The following is a 23430-nucleotide window of genomic DNA, read 5'->3' on the forward strand; positions in this document are numbered from 1 at the left end:
GACAAAGGTGAACAAGGTGATTAGCTCACTAAAGAACTCTAAAGCCAAAGATGTGTTTGGGATGGACTCTACCTTTCTTAAAAACTACAGAGTCACTCATTGGCCCCATTACTAAGGTCACCAACACATCTATTGGTCTGGGGGTGTTTCCAAGGGTATGTAAGTCGGCCATAGTAACGGCCATCTTTAAATCGAGTGACCCTGCTGACGTGAGTAACTACAGGCCCATTAGTATACTACCTGTGGTGTCGAAGGTTGTTGAAAAGTGTGTAGCAGAACAACTGATTGCCCACCTCAACAACAGCCCCTCCACATTACACTCCATGCAGTTTGGCTTCAGAGCGAAACACTCCACAGAAACGGCCAACTGATTTCTTCTGGAAAATGTGAAGTCCAAGATGGACAAAGGGGGTGTTGTTGGGGATGTGTTTATGGACCTAAGGAAGGCTTTTGATATTGTTAACCATTAGATTCTCATCACAAAATTGTCCAAGTACAAGTTTTCCCCAGATGCCTTGAGATGGATGAAATCCTACCTTGAAGGCAGAACTCAGTGTGTCAGAGTAAGCAATGAGCTGTCGCCCACTCTTAGCTATGATGTGGGTGTGCCCCAAGGGTCAATACGGGGGCCCCTCCTGTTCAGCCTGTACATTAATGATCTGCCTTCTGTCTGTACTGGGTCTGAAGTTCAAATGTATGCAGATGATACAGTGATATATTTGCATGCAAAGAGCAAACAACAAGCTGCACAAGAACTCACTACTGTAATAGTCCAGGTTACAAAGTGGCTCAGTGACTCGTGTTTGCATCTCAATGTGAAAAAAACTCTGCATGTTCTTCACAAAGAGGGCAACAGATGCTACTGAGCCAGATTTGTGTCAGGGGAGAAGCTCCAGGTGGTATCTGATTTTAAGTACCTTGGCATCATACTTGATTCCAACCTCTCTAATAAAAAGCATGTGAAAAAGGTCATTCAAATAACCAAATTCAACCTAGCTAATTTCCGATTTATACAACATTTTTGACTGCGGAGGTAGCAAAACTGTACTTCAAATCTATGATACTCCCCCACTTAACATACTGCTTGACTAGTTGGGCCCAAGCTTGCTGTACAACATTAAAACCTATTCAGTCTGTCTACAAACAGGCTCTCAAAGTGCTTGATAGGAAGCCCAATAGCCGTCATCACTGTTACATCCTCAGAAAGCATGAGCTCATGAGTTGGGAAAATCTTGGAAACACTTTGTTGTTTTTATGAATTTTGCCTTGTTGCTTTTTGTGCTATGTTGCTCTGTCTGTATGCTATGTCTTGCTTGTCCTATGTTGCTCTGCGTGTGCTCACTGCTCAATGATTGTCTGGTTTGTTATTGTAATTGTTTTTAATAATAACCTGCCCAGGGACTGCGGTTGAAAATTAGCCGGCTGGCTAAAACTGGCACATTTACTGAAACATTGATTAATGTGCACTGTCCCTGTAAAAAATGTAATAAATTCAAACTCAAACACACGATAGCATCTGTTACTATACACCCGTACACATGGATTCTGTACTGTATATATGTGGTAGTGGTGGAGTAAGGGCCTGAGGGCACACGGTCTGTGAATGTATTGAAATGTTTTTACAATTGTATAAACTGCCTTCATTTGGATTAATTTGCCTTGGCAGCAGCTAATGGTAATAAATACAAATACAAATCTTGTTTTTATTTTAGCTTTTCAATGGCAAAGGGCATGTCTGTCTTGTCATACTGTTAACCTGTTGACTACAATCAGTTGTAACAGGACTAAAATGTTAAAAGAAAAATACTCAACTTTGAAGTAAAATCACTTTAATATACAATGGTCAATGTTTGGCAATGTGTTGTTGCATATTTCAAAAGTGGTGTTGGTGCATATACATTTCTGGCAACCATTCCGTGTTACACAGGAGTGAAAATATCTGAATTCTCATATTTTTTCTACAATATATACCAAACAATTTAACATGGTACAAAAACATCATAGGCAATAGTATTCACTTCAATTGCAGTTTTCACATGTTGCGTTAAATACAAAAATGAATAACATTGTCATTTTATTTTCACTGATCTGCACATCCTACCTCCTCTTTAAAGGGAGAGACAAAATATAGAAATGTTCTAAAAATGAATTTCTGCTTGAATGCATACATATTCACCCCCTTTCCTGTGGCAAACCTAATCCATTCAAAATTGCAGTAATGTCCTTAACTAGTCACTAAATAAATGTAATGGAGTCCATCTCTTTGTGCAACAACATTTGTTTACATTATTTCAGAATAAATACCCATATTTGTGATAGATTTCAAGCAAATATTTAACCTCAAAGCTACCCCTACAGATCAGAAGAGGGTCCTTTAAGCATGGTCAAGTTAATAATTAAGCTGTGAATGATTTATCACATCCTCCATACGACACAAAGATCTGTCCATCTATGCTAACTGAGCTGCCGGAGAGGAAGGTAATGCAATGTCACCGCGAGGCCATGGTGATTGTGAAATATCTAGAGTTCCTTGGCTCAGATGGGGGGAAAAAAGATAAACAACATTGCAGTCACTCCACAATACTAGCAGAGTCAAAAGAAAAATGGTGCAAAGCCCAGGTAAAACATATTCAGTCTGTTGACCGCCTGGATAAGAGTTTCACATTTCACCAGGACAATAACCCAGAATAAGACCAATGTTTACATACACCTTAGCCAACTACATTTAAACTCAGTTTTTCACAATTCCTGACATTTAATCCAAGTACAAATTCCCTGTTTTAGGTCAGTTAGGCCACTTTATTTTAAGAATGTGAAATGTCAGAATAATAGCTGTTATTTCTTTCATCACATTCCCAGTGGGTCAGAAGTTTACATACACTCAATTAGTATTTGGTAGCATTGCCTTTAAATTATTTAACTTGGGTCAAACATTTTGGGTAGCCTTCCACAAGCTTCCCACAATAAGTTGGGTGAATTTTGGCCCATTCCTCCTGACAGAGCTGGTGTAACTGAGTCAGGTTTGTAGGCCTCCTTGCTCGCACACACTTTTTCAGTTCTGCCTACACATTTTCTATAGGATTGAGGTCAGGGCTTTGTGATGGCAACTCCAATACCTTGTCTTTGTTGTCCTTAAGCCATTTTGCCACAATGTTGGAAGTATGCTTGGGGTCATTGTCCATTTGGAAGACCCATTTGCAACCAAGCTTTAACTTCCTGACTGATGTCTTGAGATGTTGCTTCAATGTATCCACATCATTTTCCTACCTCTGTCACGTTCTGACCTTAGTTCCTTTGTTTTGTCTTTTGTTTTAGTATGGTCAGGGCGTGAGTTGGGTGGGTTGTCTATGTTAGTTTGTCTATGATTTTCTATTTCTGTGTTTGGCCTGGTATGGTTCTCAATCAGAGGAAGCTGTCAATCGTTGTCCCTGTGTCACACCCTGACCATAGTTTGCTTTGTATGTTTCTATGTTTTGGTTGGTCAGGGTGTGAGCTGGGTGGGCATTCTATGTTACATGTCTAGTTTGTCTAGTTCTATGTTTGGCCTGATATGGTTCTCAATCAGAGGCAGGTGTTCGTCATTGTCTCTGATTGGGAACCATATTTAGGTATCCTGTTTGGTGTTGGGTTTTGGTGGGTGATTATCCTTAGTGTCTTGATGTCCTTGTTCTGTGTGTATGTGCACCAGTATTAGGCTGTTTCGGTTTTCGTTACATTTATTGTTTTGTAGTGTTTGTATTTAGATTCGTGTTGCTTCAGTTTAAATAAACATGGATCGCAATCTACACGCCGCATTTTGGTCCGACTCTCCTTCACACCTAGAAAACCGTGACACCCTGATTGAGAACCATATTTAGGTAGCCTGTTTTCCATTGTGTTTTGTGGGTGGTTGTTTCCTGTTTAGTGTTTTTGTTTCACATTTCAGGAATGTTTGTTTGTCATGTTTGTTGTTTTGTCTAGTGTTGCATATTTCATTAAATAATATGAACACTTACCACGCTGCACCTTGGTCCTCCTCTCCTTCCCCAGACAAGAAGCGTTACAACCTCATGATGCCATCTATTTTGTGAAGTGCACCAGTCCCTCCTGCAGCAAATCATCCCCACAACATGATGCTGCCACCGCCATGCTTCATGGTTGGGATGGTGTTCTTCGGCTTGCAAGCCTCCCCCTTTCTCCTCCAAACATAACGATGGTCATTATGTCCAAACAGTTCTATTTTTGTTTCATCAGACCAAAGGACATTTCTCCAAAAAGTACAATCTTTGTCCCCATGTGCAGTTGCAAACTGTAGTCTGGCTTTTTTATGGTGGTTTTTGGAGCAGTGGCTTCTTCCTTGCTGAGCGGCCATTCAGGTTATGTCGATATACTGTAGGACTCGTTTTACTGTGGATATAGATACTTTTGTACCTGTTTCCTCCAGCATCTTCACAAGGTCCTTTGCTGTTGTTCTGGGATTGATTTGCACTTTTCACACCAAAGTACGTTCATCTCTAGGAGACAGAACGTGTCGCCTTCCTGACCGGTATGACGGCTTCGTGGTCCCATGGTGTTTATACTTGCGTACTATTGTTTGTACAGATGAACGTGGTACCTTCAGGCATTCGGAAATTGCTCCCAAGGATGAACCAGACTTGTGGAGGTCTACAATTTTTTTTCTGAGGTCTTGGCTGATTTCTTTTGATTTTCCCATGATGTCAAGCAAAGAGGCACTGAGTTTGAAGGTAGGCCTTGAAATACATCCACAGGTACACCTCCAATTGACTCAAATTATGTCAATTAGCCCATCATGCTTCTTAAGACATGATATTCTGGAATTATCCAAGCTGTTTAAAGGCACAGTCAACTTAGTGTATGTAAATTTCTGACCCACTGGAATTGTGATACAGTGAATTATAAGTGAAATTATCTGAATGTAAACAATTGTTGGAAAAAATACTTGTGTAATGCACAAAGTAGATGTCATAACTGACTTACCAAAACTATAGTTTGTTAGCAAGAAATTTGTGGAGTGGTTGAAAAACGAGTTTTAATGATTCCAACCTAAGTGTATGTAAACTTCCGACTTGAACTATATCTTATAAGAGTTTAATTCGAGAGAGAGTAACTCGTTAAATACGTTTTCCCCCTGGTGCCCCAAGTTACTGAGTTAATTGTTACACGAGTAATTTAATCACATACTAATTCAATAATAATTAATTGATTTGATAAGATAACAGTCATCGCATTAATGCAGTCATCGCATTAATGCATGTCTGAGAATGTGGGCACGATCAGAATGTGGACAAGACCAGGATGCATGTTAGAACCAGGCATAAACGGGGCTTGAGTGCCCTAATATCAGTTCTGACTTAAATCTGCGAATACTTTCCGTAAGTACTGTACACACAGTGATAGCTGCATCATATTTCCACCATTTTTCTCAAAACATATTACTAGAAATATCAACTCTGTCCTAGACATTTTACAAAGTGAGATATATCAATACAACAACTGAATGGAAATGACAGTCATCACATTTAAAGGGTGAGCAAAGCTAGTCTTTTCTGTCTGGATCTTAAAGTCTGATGTCCTTGATGATGAATGAAGTATAAGGCTGAGCGCTGGGGTCTATCCCATTTATGACCTGGGGAGTACTGTCAGAGTACAGCCTGCTTAAAGGTAGACTCAGCTATATGATATCATCCTACAAACCGGGGAAACTTCCTGTTTACAGACATTAACAACAACAGAATTTCAATCTGCCAAGACTGACACTATTGGCTCTAGACTAGAGGGTTGTTTCCATTGGTAAATTATCTGTTGATTCTAAGGTTAAACTCAAGGAAGGTTTTCTGTTTTCTGTTGGGGGTTTTTATTTTAGGGAAAGGGGGATACCTACCGTAGTCAGTTGTACAACTGAATGTCTTCAACTGAAATGTGTCTTCCGCATTTAACCCAACCCCTCTGAACCAGAGCTCACGACCCCTGAGTGAATATGGTCCAATATGTGGCAGTCTTGGCAGATTTTAAATATCAGGAAGTCGTCATGGTGTATGATGTCAAATTGCTGAGTTCCATTTTAATATTATAATTGTTGCCACCTGCATTCCACTGCGGCTAGCGGAGAGGCACATGTGGCACAGCTGTGGGTTCGTCCTCTTTTCCTCCATGCCTTATACTTTCCTTCCCAGCTCTCATTCTTCCCTTCCCTCACTCACTCCGTTCAGCTCAACTGTTGGAGGGCTGTTCAGGCTTCAGCCGGATGGCCCAGGAGTTTGCAGAGACCACATTGCCGCTACGATGGACGCGACAGGTGTAAGTGCCCTCGTTAAACTCGTTGGCAACGATGCGGAGGTCGCGGCCCTTCATGATGATGTAGCCGGGGATAGAGATCAGGAGCTGTTCTCCATCCTTGTACCAGCTGGAGCAAGGTCAAAGGTCATACCAGGGACAAGCACGGGGAGAGAGGAATCAATCATTAAAATGTTATGTACATATGTCCAACAACCTTTGCCAGAAACATAGTCACAGTAAAATAAGAAATACTCCCATAAAAAGACCTGACAGAGCAATGGGAGAATCTGACCATTATTTATGGTATATAGTGGTCTGAGATTTGGACAAGCCGTCTGCCCCTGCCTCTGGATCACTTGTATTGTGTACTGCCACTATGTGCATTGGTTCGATTCCAACCCACTGTTCTAGCACCATCTCTCCTCCATCTACTTCTCTCGCTCTCTATCCTGTCCAATAAACACCAAAAATATGATTTGTACATTACTGTATTTAGACTATTTTCTCACCTGACTTTGGGAGGCGATCTAGGATTCTTCGTCCCACAGCGGAAGCCCACAACCTTTCCACGAGGAACCATCTTGACCTTGACGTTGGAAGGCAGTGGAGTTGGTGTGGTAACGGCCTCAAGAGGCTCTACAGGAAGTGAGTGAAATACCAGGACAGTCATGATACTTCCCCCACAAGATAGGCCTAATATTCCTCTGTGGGTTTTTCTCAGTTCATCTTTCCTCAATTGCTCGCATCCTATTTCTTCTCCTCCTTCTCAAAACAAACCGGAAGAGAAGGTCTGAGGGGAGAGACTTTGGACGTTCTCCTCCAATATGGTTGAGAAAGAGGAGAGAAGATATGATGCGAGGATTTGTGTAAAGATGAGTCTATTTGGGGATAAAACATATGCCACAGAAGTGATATCAGTACAGTAGGACAAGGGAGGACACAGAACACAGAGTTGGGCAAGCTAAATCCTGAATTTGTGCAACATAACACAAGGTTTAGGCATTTTAGTTATCCGTTTCGCAAATGTTGTCATCCAAAGCTTCTTACAAACCCAGGCAGGTCCGAAATCAAATCTATCAAAACCAGGCTAGATCCACATTAACTATTGAGTCCTGATCCATTTGCTGGCTTAAGACAGTCTTAAAAGCATGCTGTTAATAGATGTAGATACATGGAGAATGCAACTTTACATTCAATATAAAATCCAACTGGTGAACTGCAGTGTTCTTAAATGAATGTACAATCAAGAGTGGACAATATGCCTGTCTGACCATAGCAGAGGTCGCAGCGGCGGGCACAGTGTTTCTTCATGAAGCTCTTCCTCCTTTCGCAGAAGCCAAGGCGAGCCCATGGATCACACACGCGCTTCTTGTCTGTGCATCCTGGAATACAACACACATATAGACATTTGTGGTATTAACGTTTTCTTAGTGTTATGTCTTATACCTGTGTAATTAAAACGAATCACTTGTGTATCAACAACATTGTATTAACACGTTACATGGTACTGTGGTATTTGTCTTGTTATTGTGTTGTAATTGCACAATGAGTTGAGCGGGATTTGGGGGAATAGAGAATATGTTAATACAATGTTAAGACAATGTTAGAAACTACATCGTTACAATACATGTATATATATATATATATATATATAAAGTCTTAATGTATCCTCGCACACAAACAAAAAAACATATGATTGATCTGAGTGTTCCTTCACCATAGAGGCGCTGGATTCCCCAGATGTCGTCCTGGGCAATGTTCCTCTGTCCCGTGTAGGTGGCATTGGGGTGCATCAGGGCCTGGGGGTCACGGGAGTGCCACAGTCCCAGGGCGTGCCCGATCTCATGAGCCGCAACCTGTACCAGGTCATTCAACCATACACCTGGGGGAGGGAATAGACACAATTACGCAGGTACACAACTTATATCAAAGGACAAGGGGGATTGGGATCCCTGGGTAGAATACGTAGAGTCATTATAGACGTGATCATGGTTGAGGAAACTTAAAGATTCTAGAATCGTGTGTTGGTATATACAGGTAACTTCCAAAAAAAAGGAAACACGAGTAAATGAGAGTGTGTGTGTGTGTGTGTGTGGTATTTCTCGTGGAAGAATGTTGTCGAAACCCTCCAATAGAGTTCTAGACACTTGTAGAATTTATGCCAGAGGCATCATGCTCATAGGCGACACAGGTGCACGTGTAACCTCAGATTTGTCCAGTTCAAAAATATACATATACACTATATATACAAAAGTATGTGGACACCCCTTCAAATTAGTGGATTCAGCTATTTCAGCCCCACCCATTGCTGACAGGTGTATAAAATCGAGCACACAGCCATGCAATATCCATAGACAAACATTGGCAGTACAATGGCCTTACTGAAGAGCTCAGTGACTTTCAACGTGGCACCGTCACAGAATGCCACCTTTCCAACAAGTCAGTTCGTAAAATTTCTGCCCTGCTAGAGCTGCCCCGGTCAAGGGTAAGTGCTGTAAAATGTGAAGTGGAAACATCTTGGAGCAACAACGGCTCAAATGCGAAGTGGTAGGCCACACAAGGTCACAGAATTGGACCGGCAAGTGCTGAAGCACGTAGCGTGTAAAAATTGTCTGATCTCGGTTGCAACACTAACTAATGCGTTCCAAACGGCCTCTGGAAGCAATGTCAGCACAATCATTTTTTGTCTGGAGCTTCATGAATTGGGTTTCCATGGCCGAGCAGCTGCACACAAGCCTAAGATCATCATGCGCAATGCCAAGCCTCGGCTGGTGAGGTGTAAAGCTCCACACCATTGGACTCAGTGGAAACACGTTCTTTGGAGTGATGAATCTAGTTTCACCGTCTGGCTGTTCGACGGACAAATCTGGGTTTGGCGGATGCATAGTGCCAACTGTAAAGTTTGGTGGAGGAGGAATAATGCAATTCTAGAGGATTCTGTGCTTCCAGCTTTGTGGCAACAGTTTGGGGAAGGCCTTTTCCTGTTTCAGCATGACAATGCCCCTGTGCACAAAGTGAGGTCCATACAGAAATGGTTTGTCGAGATCTGTGTGGAAGAACGTGACTGGCCTGCACAGAGGCCTGACCTCAACCTTATCGAACACCTTGGGGATGAATTTGAATGCCGACTGCGATCCAGGCCTAATCACATCAGTGCCCGACCTCATGTTCTTGTGGCTGAATGGAAGCAAGTCCCCGCAGCAATGTTCCAACAGCTCATGGAAAGCCTTCCCAGAAGAGTGGAGGCTGTTATAGCGGCCAACTCCATATTAATAACCATGATTTTGGAATGAAATGTTTGATGAGTAGATGTCCACATACTTTTTGTCATGTGGAGCATATAGTGCCTTCAGAAAGTCTTCACATTCCTTGACATTTTCCACATTTGGTTGTGTTACAGCCTGCATTTAAAATGGATTCAATTGAGATTTTGTGTCACTGATCTACACACAATACCCCATAATGTCAAAGTGGAATTATGTTTTTAGAAAGGTTTACAAATGAATTAAAAATGAAAAGCTTAAATGTCTTGAGTTAATAAGTATTCAACCCTTTTGTTATGGCAAGCCTAAATAAATTCAGCAGTGAAAATGTGTTTAACAAGTCACATAATACGTTGCATGGACTCAATCTGTATGTAATAATAGTGTTTAACATGATTTTTAAATGACTACCCCATTTCAGTACCCCAAAGGGGTGGCAGGAACATAGTGGTTAGAGCATTGGGCCAATAACTGAAAGGTTGCTGGATCAAATCCCTGAGCTGACAAGGTAAAAATCTGTCGGTCTGCCCCCTAGCCCATTGTTTCCCAGTAGGCAGTCATTTTAAATAAGAATTTGATCTTAACTGACTTGCCTAGCTAAATTAAAGTACAAAAATACAGTTGAAGTTGAGAAATTTACATACACCTTAGCCAAATATATTTAAACTGGGATTACATTTTTACTGGGATGAAATGTCAGGAATTGTGAAAAACTGAGTTTAAATGTATTTGGCTAAGGTGTATGTAAACTTCCGACTTCAACTGTATATATACAATTTTCTGTAATGTCCTGCAGCTGAGAAAATAATTTCAACCTCAAAGATCAGGGAGGTTTTCCAATGGTTCTCAAAGAAGGGCACCTATTGGTAGATGGGTAAAAAACATTAAATATCCCTTTGAGCATGATACTAATTATTAATTATACTTTGGATGGTGTATCAATATACCCAGTCACTACAAAGATACAGGCGCCCTTCTTAACTCAGTTGTGGGAGATTTCAGAGATTTCACCATGTGAATGTGGCCAATGTGACTTTAAAACAGTTACTGGGTTTAATGGCTGTGATAGGAGATAACTGAGGATGGATTAACAATATTGTAGTTACTCCACAATACTAACATAAATGACAGAGTGAAAAGAATGAAGCCTGTACAGAATACAAATATTCCAAAACATGCATTCTGTTTGTAATAAGGTACTAAAGTAATACTGCAAAGAATGTGGCAAAGAAATTCACTTTTTGTCCTGAATACAAAGCATTATGTTTGGGGCAAACACAACACATCACTGAGTACCACTCTTCATATGTAAGCATGGTGGTGGCTGCAACATGTTATGAGTATGCTTGTCATTGGCAAGGACCAGGGAGTGTTTTAGGATAAAAAATAAACGTAATAGAGCCAAGCACAGGCAGAATCCTAGAGGAAAACCTGGTTCAATCTGCTTTCCAATAGACACTGGGAGGTGAATTCACCTTTCAGCAGGACATTTACCTAAAACACAAGGCCAAATAAACACTGAAGTTGCTTACCAAGACAACGTTGAATGTTCCTGAGTGGCGTAGTTACAGTTTTTAATTAAATAGGCTTGAAAATCTATGGCAAGACTTGTCTGTCTAGCAATGATCAACAACCAACTTGAAAGAGCTTGAATAATTATTTCAAGAATAATGGGCAAATATTGTACAATTCAGTTGTGCAAGGCTTTTAGAGACTTACCTAAAAAGACTCACAACTATAATCGCTGCGAAAGATGATTTTAACATTTATTGACCCAGGGCGTTGTATACATATCTAATCAATATATTTTATTTTCCATTAATGTGGCTAATAGTAGTACTAGCCTCTCTACACTGGCTTCCTGTTAAGGCTAGGGCTGATTTCAAGGTTTTACTGATAACCTACAAAGCATTACATAGGTTTGCTCCTACCTATCTCTCCGATTTGGTCCTGCCGTACGTACACTGCGGTCACAAGACACAGGCCTCCTTATTGTCCCTAGAATGTCTAAGCACACAGCTGGAGGCAGGGCCTTCTCCTATAGAGCTCCATTTTTATGGAATGGTCTGCCTATCCATGTGAGAGACACAGACTCGGTCTCAACCTTTAAGTCTTTACTGAAGACTCATCACTAGTAGGTCCTATGATTGAGTGTAGTCTAGCCCAGGGGTGCAAGGTGAACGGCAATGCACTGGAGCGACGAACTACCCTTGCTGTCTCTGCCTGGCCAGCTCCCCTCTCTCCACTGGGATTCTCTGCCTCTGACCCTATTACAGGGGCTGAGTCACTGGCTTACTGGTGCTCTTCCATGCCGTCCCTAGGAGGGGTGAGTCACTTGAGTGGTTTGAGAAACTTACGTGATCTTCCTGTCCGTTGTTTCTCCCCCTTGAGCTTGTGTGGTGGAGGAGATCTTCGTGGGCTATAAGTTTTGTCTAAGGGTAGTAAGTTGGTGGTCTGTTGATATGGGAGCTGTGCTTTGGAAAAGTGAGTGGTGTTATATCCTGCCTGGTTGGCCCTGTCAGGAGGTATCGGACCGGGCCACAGTGGCCTTAATGGCCATGTACTCTTATAATCTCCATCCAGCACAGCCAGAAGAGGACTGGCCCACCCCTCAGAGCCTGGTTCCTCTCTAGGTTTCTTCATAGGTTTCTGCCTTTCTAGGGAATTCTTCTGTACTTCTATATCTGCATTGCTTGCTGTTTGGGGTTTTAGGCTGGATTTCTGTATAGCACTTTATGACGTCTGCTGATGTAAACAGGGCTTTATAAATACATTTGATTGATTGACTAATAAAATATTTTGGGGGGAGAAAAAAATACACTTTGTAACACAATAAAATGTTGAAAAAGTCAAGCTGTGTGAATACTTTATGAAGGCAATGTATATACTGTATATATACATTTTCTGTTGTTGTTGTTTGTTTCTCTGTAATACTACTAGCCACCTAGCACTTTTATGAAGTTGGCTTCAGCTAGCCCCGATAAATTCCCAACCTCATAACTAGCTACCAAGAAACCATTTCAGGCTATCAATCAAGTTAGAGTAGCTAGCTTGTCTAACTGTCTTAGCTGGCATGCCTGCTGGCAAGGTTGGGGGACTTTAGAAAAGCAAACAACAACTAAATGTACTAAGTAAGACTCACATGCCTTTCAATCTTTTACCCAGATTGTTGCAGAGAAGCATATTTTGCTTCTTTAAAAAAATAGCCACCAGTCAGGAGGATACAGACAGCTCAAGAGGTATGCTTAGACATGCAGAAAAATAAACACGTTTTTTTTATCATAATGATTATGGCTCTCGATTGCAGGAAAAGGCTGTTTTAGGTGTTTGAAAAATTCTAAATTGTCCAACTTAAGGACGGTGGGCCTAGCCCCCCTACGTACCACCCCCAGACATCCTCACATACTTTGTGCCCCCTCAGATGTTTTGGGTGCATGATGCCCCTGATCTATGCCAAGGTGCATTGAAGCTGCTCAACGCCCTATTGAGACACTTTATGTTGGTGTTTCCTTTGTTTTTGCAGTTACCTGTATATGCAGTTACCTAAATATTATTGTATGATACAATACATTAGTGTGATGTATCTATGTGCTGTATGTTTTTTGTTTTTGTTTGTTTGTTGTTTGTTTTTGTTATTTGCTGTGCTTAAAAAATTGAATTACTGAATATCACATGACTTATTGAATGTTGTGAAAACCAATAAATACAATTTTCCACCCCCAAAAAGGACAAGGGGGATAACGGAAGTATGTTCGATTTACAGTAGCTCGTCTGGCGAGCAGAGTCAGCACAAAGTGCAACCTCTTTGTGCCCATCTAACACACACAATATCAAGTGCACCTCTGGTTGTAAACTGGTTTTCTGGTTGAGGATACGTCAACCAGATTATAACCAACTGGTCTCTATTACAACCAGGTAAACAGTTTTTTTTTCAAGACAACATCAAGTTTACATCTGACAAAAGCATCTAAAAAAGATGTCATCAACGTCAATCGATTCCTTTGAAATCCATGGGTGGGGGAAAGTGAACGAGTACACTTTTTGGGGGAGGATAGAGAATCGGAGCACAGACAGACAGGGAGCAGAGTCTTTCCACCTTGTTTCCAGCTGAAGCGGGACTTCCCCAGGATCCAGAACTCATGGTTGTCAAAGTGGATCTCCCCGCGCGGGGGCAGGAAGGCATGGGCCAACTCCCCGTTTAGCCCATCAAAACAGGGGTGCAATGGAGACCACCAGCAGTCTGTGTGGTTCCACGTGTAGAAGCCTGGAAGCATGAGCACACCACGCGCACACATTTAAAGCAGGGTGAATTAAAGTCACACACACACCTTTAACTTATTAATGTCTAATCCATAGTGATACTGTCAGGTTCTATTTAATTATGTGGTCTTACCGATGATAATGTCAGCACTCTTGTTGGGGTTTGTGATTTCAGCAAAGTAGAGAGGGGACACGTCGCTCCACTTGGAGAACGCAATGCTGATGGCCTTGCGGGTGCCGTCTTTGTTCAGTGTGTTGGGAAACTTCACGATCCTGACAGACGTGAATGGACACGCAGACATACAGACAGATGTGAACAGAAAGACAGAAACAAGTATAGATTGGAAAGTGACAGACAATGCGACGAACTTGGATTCCCAAAAGCATATTGCTGTTCCCTTTCAGTCGGTCATTCAGTATAACATACTATAGGGAGTCAACGATCAACCGTATTCACCTGAAAAACGCCCAACAGGCCAATGGATGCTCTTCCCCCCTTGGCGCTTGAGGGCGCCAGGCTGCCCTGCATCACGCACTCCTACCATAATCAACTGCACAATCTGCCTTCAATCTGCCTTCCCTCGTCATGCGCATCAGCGATATTGGACTCACCTGGACTCACTCATCACTTGTTTATTACCTCCCCTATATTTGTCAGTTCCCCTGCTCTGTTCCCTGCTGATGCATTAACTGTTTTTGTCTTTGTTACCCTTGTGCTGACGCTGTTCTTGTCTCGTTCCATGTCCGTTCCTTACTAAATGTTTGACTCCCCATAACTGCTTCGCTTCTCCAGCGTCAATTCATGTGACAGAATGCATCAGCCGACATTCGAAGCAGCGGGAGTACTGGTGTTCCGGTTGGTGGTGACGTCAGCTCTGGGTCACCGTTGATGGAACCGGAGGTGCCTAGCTAACTCGTCAGGCTTCCACGCCTTAGCTTGCTCGAATGGTTTCCTTGCCCCGGTTGGCTCGGAAGGCGCCCATCCCACGTTGGGCCTCAGCCGGATCGTCAGGTCTTGTTCGCCAAGCCGGCCCAGAAGTTTTTTTGTTTTGTTGGTGACATCGGGGTGGATTCGGCCACCGATGGAACTGGGGGTGCCTAAGCCAGGCCGTTGGGCTTCCACGCCCTGGCTGGCTCGAGATGTTTCCTTGCCTCGGTTGGCTCAGCAGGTTTCCATTCCATGTCACGCTCCACCGGATCATCGGGCTCCCTCATTGCAGACGGATCGACAGGCGTCCTTGCCTCAGCCGGTTCGTCATGCCCCCATGTCTCAGCCGGCTCGCCACGCTCCCACGCTCCTGCCGGTTTGTCGGGTTTTCCACGCCCCAACCGGCTTGCCCAGCGCCTATGTCTCGGCCGTTTCGCCCAGGTTAGAAGCAGGCTGGCGCCCCTAGAGGGGGGGTACTGTCACGCCTGCTCCCGCTCTTCCCCCCTTGGCACTTCAGGGCGCCAGGCTGCCCTGCATCACGCACTCCTGCCATCATCAATTACGCACACCTGCCTTCCCTCATCACGCGCATCAGCGATATTGGACTCACCTGGACTCACTCATCACATGTTTATTACCTCCCCTATATTTGTCAGTTCCCCTGCCCTAGTACCTGCTGATGCATTAATTGTTTTTGTCTTTGTTACTCTTGTGCTGATGCTGTTCCTGTCTCGTTCCGTGTCCGTTCCTTAGTAAATGCTTGACTCCCTGTACCTGCTTCGTCTCTCCAGTGTCAATTCATGTGAGAGTCCGCCCTTGAAAGCCTTGCCTTCCTGGTTATAATACTGGGGCTCACATCCATTTCCTCAATTCTTCTCTCTTCAGCTCGCCTTTTCAAGCAAACTTTTCAAGCACACAAAGACTACGAGATTTGCCTCTGACTTCGGTGTCTGTTAGTGGGGAGTACTCATCCCCCTAGATTTTGAGAGTTTTGGGTATTGGTATCGGTTTTTGTGTTTGCTTAAAGCAAACTACTTTCTGCTCTACTTGTGTAGCTAATGCTTCCTTGCTTGGGTAGGATTTGTGTTTGCTATTACCCCATTAATTTCTGCTCTGCTTGTTTAGCCAGTGCTTCCTTTCTGAAGGAAGTGGCCAGTGGTAAGAGTAAGTTTAAAAAGGCTAACTAATCGGATGACATCAGTCTGGGGCAACCTAAAGCCTCGGCTTTGGATTTGGCGGGGAGAGTGAACTGTTGGTGGTTAATGCGCCTTTGATGAAGCTGTGTTGTAAGGCGGCAGATCACCTGGTTGTGGATTGGCCATCTTCTCCCCCTCAGTGGACATACTCCAGGTTTGGGGGAAGGTATTTACCTTCTGTCCCTGCAGAAGTGAAGCGTCGCTTAGCTCTGTTTAAACATTTTGCAGATGAGCTAAAGACGACCTGGGATTCCCCTCATTCAGCCAGGCTGGTGCTGCCAGGTTATGGATGAGTTAATGAATGTAGAGGGTATGAAGGAGGCAGGGCTCGTTTGCACACCGCCGATGGATGGAAAGCTGCCAAGTTACTTAGCTTCCGAATAATAAACAGTGCCGGTTCTCGGCGGATCAGCTGGACAAAGTGTAAAAGGCTCATGGTGTTACTCTGTACTCGGACAGAGGGATTTGGTCAACAGCGGAAAGGGAGCTGCATATATATGATCTAGAGTTACAGACTGTTTTGTTGGCGCTGAGGCGTTCCCTTCCCATGTTGGAGGGCCATGTGTTGGTAAGGTCCAACAGCATACACTACCATTCAAAAGTTTTGGGTCACTTAGAAATGTCCTTGTTTCTGAAAGAAAGTTGTTATTGTTATTGTCTCTTAAAATAACATCAAATTGATCAGAAATACAGTGTAGACAATGTTAATGTTGTAAATGACTATTGTAGGTGGAAACGGCTGATTTTTAATGGAAAATCTACATAGGCGTACAGAGGCCCATTATCAGCAACCATCACTCTTGTGTTCCAATGGCACGTTGTGTTAGCTAATCCAAGTTTATAATTTTAAAAGGCTAATTGATCATTAGAAAACCCTTTTGCAATTATGTTAGCACAGAATTAAACTGTTGTTCTGATTAAAAAAGCAACAAAACTGTGTGTTGTCGTCTGTTCTTCTCAATCTGTGCACTCTGCGGGGACCTGTGGTGGGTTTTGTGTCATTGGGTCTATTGTCCCAGGCGCACAGGAGAGTTTGGCACCCATGACCACAGATATGGGATCTGTGGGTTTGGCCCCTGAAAGGTTGAATTTGACGGCTATGAGTTTACCCTCAAACGTGATTACGACTACACAGTCGTCGCGTGCACCCTTTACAAGAGGGTTGTTCGTCAGTCTCTCATTCACAATTTGGTGTCAGGTTAAAGGAGTTTCTCCTTTTCAGAGGTCTTTGGTGAACATTTTGATGTCCTTGCAGGAGCTTTTTGAGTAGGGCCTTTCTTTTTCCACATTAAAGTTTTATATCAGTATACCCTTCTCATATGGAGTCTGTGCCAGGCGACTCCAAATGATGTTACATACTAATGCGACAGCTATTCTTCTTGGGGTCCACACAAAACATGAAACATGACATAATAAAGAACATTAATAGACAACAGCTAGAGAACAAAACTATTTTTTTAAAATGTAAAGACAAAGGCATACGTAGGGCTGTGGCGGTCACTAAATTTTGTCAGCCGGTTATTGTCAAGCAAATAACTGTTGGTACCTCAATTAACATAAACACATTTAGCATCTCCTGGCTTCCACACATAGCCTACAAGCCAGTGATGCAGACCTATGGAGTATCTACATTTTAAAAAGTATAATAAAGCCATGTAATATAGCCTACACCTTTACAATAAATCCATTATTTATTTTAGACAAGTCTAAAGTAACATGATATGAAGAAAATGCAGTCAATTTCAGAAGAACCAAATAGCATACCAACTGACCCTCATACCAACTGACCAACTTGCCCTCCAAATACACCTCTGCTGTATTCAACCAAGATCTCAGCTATCACTGCCTCATTGCCTGCATCCGTTATGGGTCTGCGGTCAAACGACCACCCCTCATCACCGTAAAACACTTCAGCGAGCAGGCCTATCTAATCAACCTGTCCCGGGTATCCTGGAAGAATATTGACCTCATCCCGTCAGTAAAGGATGCCTGGTTATTCTTTAAAAGTGCCTTCCTCACCATCTTAAATAAGCATGCCCCATTAAAAAAAAATAGAACCAGGAACAGATATAGCCCTTGGTTCACTCCAGACCTGACTGCCCTTGACCAACACAAAAACATCCTGTGGCGTTCTGCATTAGCATCGAATTGCCCACGTGATATGCAACTTTTCAGGGAAGTTAGGAACAAATATACACAGGCAGTTAGGAAAGCTAAGGCTAGCTTTTTCAAGCAGAAATTTGCATCCTGTAGCACAAACTTTAAAAAGTTATTGGACACTGTAAAGTCCATGGAGAATAAGAGCACCGCCTCCCAGCTGCCCATTGCAATGAGGCTATGAAACACTGTCACCACCGATAAATCCACTATAATTGAGAATTTCAAAAAGCATTTTTTTTACGGCTGGCCATGCTTTCCACCTGGCTACCCCTACCCCGATCAACAGCCCTCCACCCCCCACAGCAACTCGCCCAAGCCTCCCCACTTCTCCTTCACCCAAATCCAGATAGCTGATGTTCTAAAAGAGCCGCAAAATCTGGACCCCTACAAATCAGCCGGGCTAGACAATCTGGACGCTCTCTTTCTAAAATTATCTGCCGAAATTGCTGCAACCCCTATTACTAGCCTGTTCAACCTCTTTCATATCGTCTGAGATTCCCATAGATTGGAAAGCTGCCGTGGTCATCCCCTTCTTCAAAGTGGGAGACACTCTTGGCCCAAACTGCTACAGACCAATATCTATTCTACCCTGCCTTTCTAAGGTCTTCGAAAGCCAAGTTAACAAACAGATTACGACCATTTCGAATCCCACCGTACCTTCTCCGCTATGCAATCTGGTTTGAGAGCTGGTCATGGGTGCACCTCAGCCACGCTCAAGGTCCTAAACAATATCATAACCGCCATCGATAAGAGACATTACTGTGCAGCCGTATTCATCGACCTGGCTAAGGCTTTCGACTCTGTCAATCACCAGATTCTTATAGGCAGACGCAACAGCCTTGGTTTCTAAAATGATTGCCTCGCCTTCAGTGTGTCAAATCAGAGGGCCTGTTGTCCAGACCTCTGGCAGTCTCTATGGGGGTGCCACAGGGTTAAATTCTCGGGCCGACTCTCTTCTCTGTATACATCAATGATGTCGCTTTTGCTGCTGGTGATTCTTTGATCCACCTCTACGCAGACGACACCATTCTGTATACCTCTGGCCCGTCTTTGGACACTGTGCTAACTAACATCCAAACGAGCTTCATGGCCATACAACTCTCCTTCCGTGGCCTCCAACTGCTCTTAAATGCAAGTAAAACTAAATGCATGCTCTTCAACCGATCACTGCCCACATCTGCCAGCCCGTCCAGCATCACTACTCTGGACGGTTCTGACTTAGAATATGTGGACAACTACAAATACCTAAATGTCTGGTTAGACTGTAAATTCTCATTCCAGGGTCACATTAAACATCTGCAATCCAAAATTAAATCTACAATTGGCTTCCTATTTCGCAACAAAGCATCCTTCACTCATGCTGCCAAACATACCCTTGTAAAACTGACCATCCTACCGATCCTCGACTTCGGTGATGTCATTTACATAATAGCCCCCATCACTCTCCTCAACAAATTGGATACAGTCTATAACAGTGCCATCTGTTTTGTCACCAAAGCCCCATATACTACCCACCACTGCGACCTGTACGCTCTCGTTGGCTGGCCCTCGCTTCATACTCACAAACCCACTGGCTCCAGGTCATCTACAAGTCTCTGCTAGGTAAAGCCCCACCTTATCTCAGCTCACTGGTCACCATAGCAGCACCCACCCGTAGCACACGCTCCAGCAGGTATATCTCACTGGTCACCCACAAAGCCAATTCTTCCTTTGGCCGCCTTTCCTTCCAGTTCTCTGCTGCCAATGACTGGAACGAACTGCAAAAATCACTAAAGCTGGAGACTCTTACCTCCCTCACTAGGTTTAAGCATCAGCTGTCAGAGCAGCTTCTTATCCTACCTCATTTGCACATGCTGTATATAGACTTTTATACTTTTCTACTTCTTCTACTTCTCCCTTGAAAGGCATGAGGTCTGCTTTGTTTTTTGCGCAGGCAGTATACACTCTGTCAATTTCCAATTCACAATTAGAGAAGCCCTCACATTTCCCAGCGGCATCCCTTTTGTGTGGCCATAATGCTCCCTAAAAGCACCTCTCATCTCACTCGCAGGGCACTCCATCACGTGATTGGGTCTTTCTCACAGGCTACAATGGAGACGGACACATCGGGAACGCAACTGCGAGGTGCATATTGAAGATATTGGAAGAACTGTCCACGTTTACTTTTAGTCAACAAAATGAGTAGGCCTAACAAACAGCAAAAGCACTAGCCTACGTCAATCTACTATCCCCCGTAGTACAAAAGTTTAACTATCCTATTCTGTGTGAGAAATAAATATTCCAAGCATTGTCTGGGACAGTTGTGTGATACGATAGATCCCAAATGAATACAACCACTAGCATCAAACAAACTTTTTTATGCAATGACGCTGACAGACGTTTAGTTTAGACGTTTTAGTTTTAAATGTTTATAAACTATTAGGCTATTTATTCAAATGATATGCGCAGCAATGTGCACACGGCTAAACTATTAGGCTATTCCTGCACATTATAAGCGCAGAAAGGCTATAAGCAGGAATGTTCCATTAGCGGGAAAACACCATTCTCAAAAGTGTCCGCAAATGCGATTCTGCATGTAATGCTTTTATTATAAAGGTGCATTTTTATGGTGAAAATGATCTTCCCCAAACTTGAAGCACACTGCTTATGAATGCCAGTTAGGCTCTACGGCCTTTGTAAAGCGGATTAATGTGCTTAATTTTGAGAAGTTATTTGGACGCTTTAGTTGTGATTACAAACCTTATGCTGGGCATCATTCACAAGTGATAATATATAATTCACAAGTGATAGGCTAATATTGTCACCCATCAGACTATTCTTGATTTATTATTGTATTTACATATACTAAATAATATATGTGTGATATTCATTTTGATTTAGAATGGACCATTATCATGCACCTGTCTCGAAACAGGGGCAGCGGGAAAAAATACATGTCATCTACGCACTTAATTAGCGAATGGAGGACGCAGTGATAAGAGGGACAACAGAGTGCTGAGTATCAGGCAGTTAGCAAGTTTGGCAGGCTACTAATGACCAACAGCATTATCAGAGCTTGGAGAAGCCTAATTATCGAAATGTAACTGTGAAATGTGACTGCCTTCATGACTCGTGACCGCCGGTGTGGCGGTAATACAGTCACCGCAACAGCCCCCCGCAACACCCGTGGTGGTGTCTGTGCTTCGCTCTATTCCATTTATTGTTAGCCTAAAAAACTTCCTAGTCCTTGCCAATGACAAGCATACCCATAACATGATGCAGCCACCACCATGCTTGAAAATATGAACAGTGGTACTCAGTGATGTGTTGTGTTGTATTTGCCCCAAACATAATGGCACATTTCTTGCAGTTTTAATTTAGTGTCTTATTGCAAACAAGATGCATGTTTTAGAATATTTGTATTCTGTACAAGCTTCCTTTTTTCCCACTCTGTCATTAGGTTAGCATTGTCGAGTAACTACAATGTTGTTGATCCAACAGTTTTCTCCTATCATAGCCATTAAACTCTGTAACTGTTTTAAAGTCACCTGATGGTGAAATCCCGCCGCGGTTTCCTTCCAATCCGGAAACTCAGTTAGGAAGAACGCCTGTATCTTTGTAGTGACTGTGTGTATTGATACTCCATCCAAAATGTAATTAATAACTTGACCATGCTCAAAGGGATATTCAATGTCTGCTTTTTTTATTTTACCCATCTACAATAGGTGCCCTTCTTTGCGAGTCATTGGAAAACCTCCCTGGTCTTTGTGGTTGAATCTGTGCTTGAAATTCGCCTTATAGCCCTTATAGATAATTGTATGTGTGGGGTACAGAGATGAGGTAGTCATAAAAAAAATCATGTTAAACACTATTATTGCACACAGAGTGATTCCATGCAACTTATTGTGGGACTCGTTAAGCACCTATTTGCAATAAGAAAGGGGTTGAATTGACTCAAGACATCTCAAGACATTACAGTTTTCATTTGTAATTAATGTGTAAAACAATTCTAAAAACATAATTACACTTTGACATTGTTGTCAGTAGGCCAGTGACACAAAACCTCAATATAATTTAAAATTCAGGCTCTAACACGACAAAATGTAAAAAGATCCTGGGCTGTGATTCGACGAGTGAGTTTATAAGGAAGTGCATAGGAGATGTTGTACCCACCGTGACTATTAAAACCTACCCTAACCAGAAATCGTGGATAGATGGCGGCATTCACGCAAAACTGAAAGCACGAACCACCGCATTTAACTATGGAACGGTGACTGGGATTATGGCCAAATATAAACAGTGTAGTTATTCCCTCCGCAAGGCAATCAAACAAGCGAAATGTCAGTATAGAGACAAAGTGGAGTCGCAATTCAAAGGCTCAGACACGAGACGTATGTGGCAGGGTCTACAGACAATTACAACTACAAAAAGAAAACCAGCCATGTCACAGACACCGACATCTTGCTTCAAGACAAACTAAATACCTTCTTTGCCCGCTTTGAGGATAATACAGTGCCACCGACATGGCCCGCTACCATGGACTGTGGGCTCTCCTTCTCCGTGGCTGACGTGAGTAAGACATTTAAACGTGTGAACCCTCGCAAGACGGCATCCCTAGCAGCATCCTCAGAGCATGTGCAGACCAGCTGGCTGGTGTGTTTACGGACATATTCAATCTTTCCCTATCCCAGTCTGCTGTCCCCACATGCTTCAAGATGGCCACCATTGTTCCTGTACCCAAGAAGGCAAAGGTAAACTAATTAAATTACTATAGCCCCGTAGAACTCACTTCAGTCATTATGAAGTGCTTTGAACGGCTACTCAAGGATCAAATCACCTCTACCTTACCTGTCACCCTAGACACACTTCAATTTGCTTACCGCCCCAATAGGTCCACAGAAAATGCAATCGCCATAACACTGCACACTGCCCTGTCCCATCTGGACAAGAGGAATACCTATGTTCATTGACTATAGCTCAGCATTCAACACCATAGTACCCTCCAAGCTCATCATTAAGCTAGAGGACCTGGGTCTCAAACCCGCCCTGTGCTATTGGGTTCTAGACTAATTGACGGGCCACCTACAGGTTATGAAGGTAGGAAACAACATCTCCACTTCGCTGATCCTCAACACTGGGGCCCCACAAGGGTGTGTGCTCAGTCCCCTCCTGTACTCCCTGTTTACTCATAACTGCGTGGCCATGCACGCCTCCAACTCAATCATTAAGTTTGTTGAGGACGCAACAGTAGTAGGCTTGATCACCAACAATGATGAGACAGCTACAGGGAGGAGGTGAGGGTACTAGTGTCAGCAAAACAACCTCTCACTCAACGTCAACAAAACAAAGGAGATTATTGTGGACTTCA

At 43.0% G+C, this 23430-nt stretch overlaps 1 protein-coding gene across 2 annotated transcripts in view; it reads right to left on the minus strand.

Annotated features, from left to right (window-relative positions):
• Nucleotides 1-1812: 1812 nt before the first annotated feature.
• Nucleotides 1813-23430, minus strand: part of LOC110507348 (matrix metalloproteinase-23) — a 29221-nt gene continuing 7603 nt past the window's right edge. For both annotated transcript variants that reach the window (XM_021587280.3, XM_021587279.3), the window contains 6 exons: nt 13933-14072; nt 13636-13803; nt 7994-8158; nt 7548-7658; nt 6786-6912; nt 1813-6403 (listed from right to left, as the gene is read on the minus strand). In XM_021587280.3, the coding sequence (XP_021442955.1) occupies nt 6211-6403; nt 6786-6912; nt 7548-7658; nt 7994-8158; nt 13636-13803; nt 13933-14072 (904 nt within the window). In that variant the 3' untranslated portion in view covers nt 1813-6210. The remainder of the gene's footprint in view (nt 6404-6785; nt 6913-7547; nt 7659-7993; nt 8159-13635; nt 13804-13932; nt 14073-23430) is intronic.

The sequence above is a fragment of the Oncorhynchus mykiss genome, chromosome 27, assembly GCF_057628025.1.
Source record: "Oncorhynchus mykiss isolate SJ-2025 chromosome 27, ASM5762802v1, whole genome shotgun sequence".
NCBI classification, from domain to species: domain Eukaryota; kingdom Metazoa; phylum Chordata; class Actinopteri; order Salmoniformes; family Salmonidae; genus Oncorhynchus; species Oncorhynchus mykiss.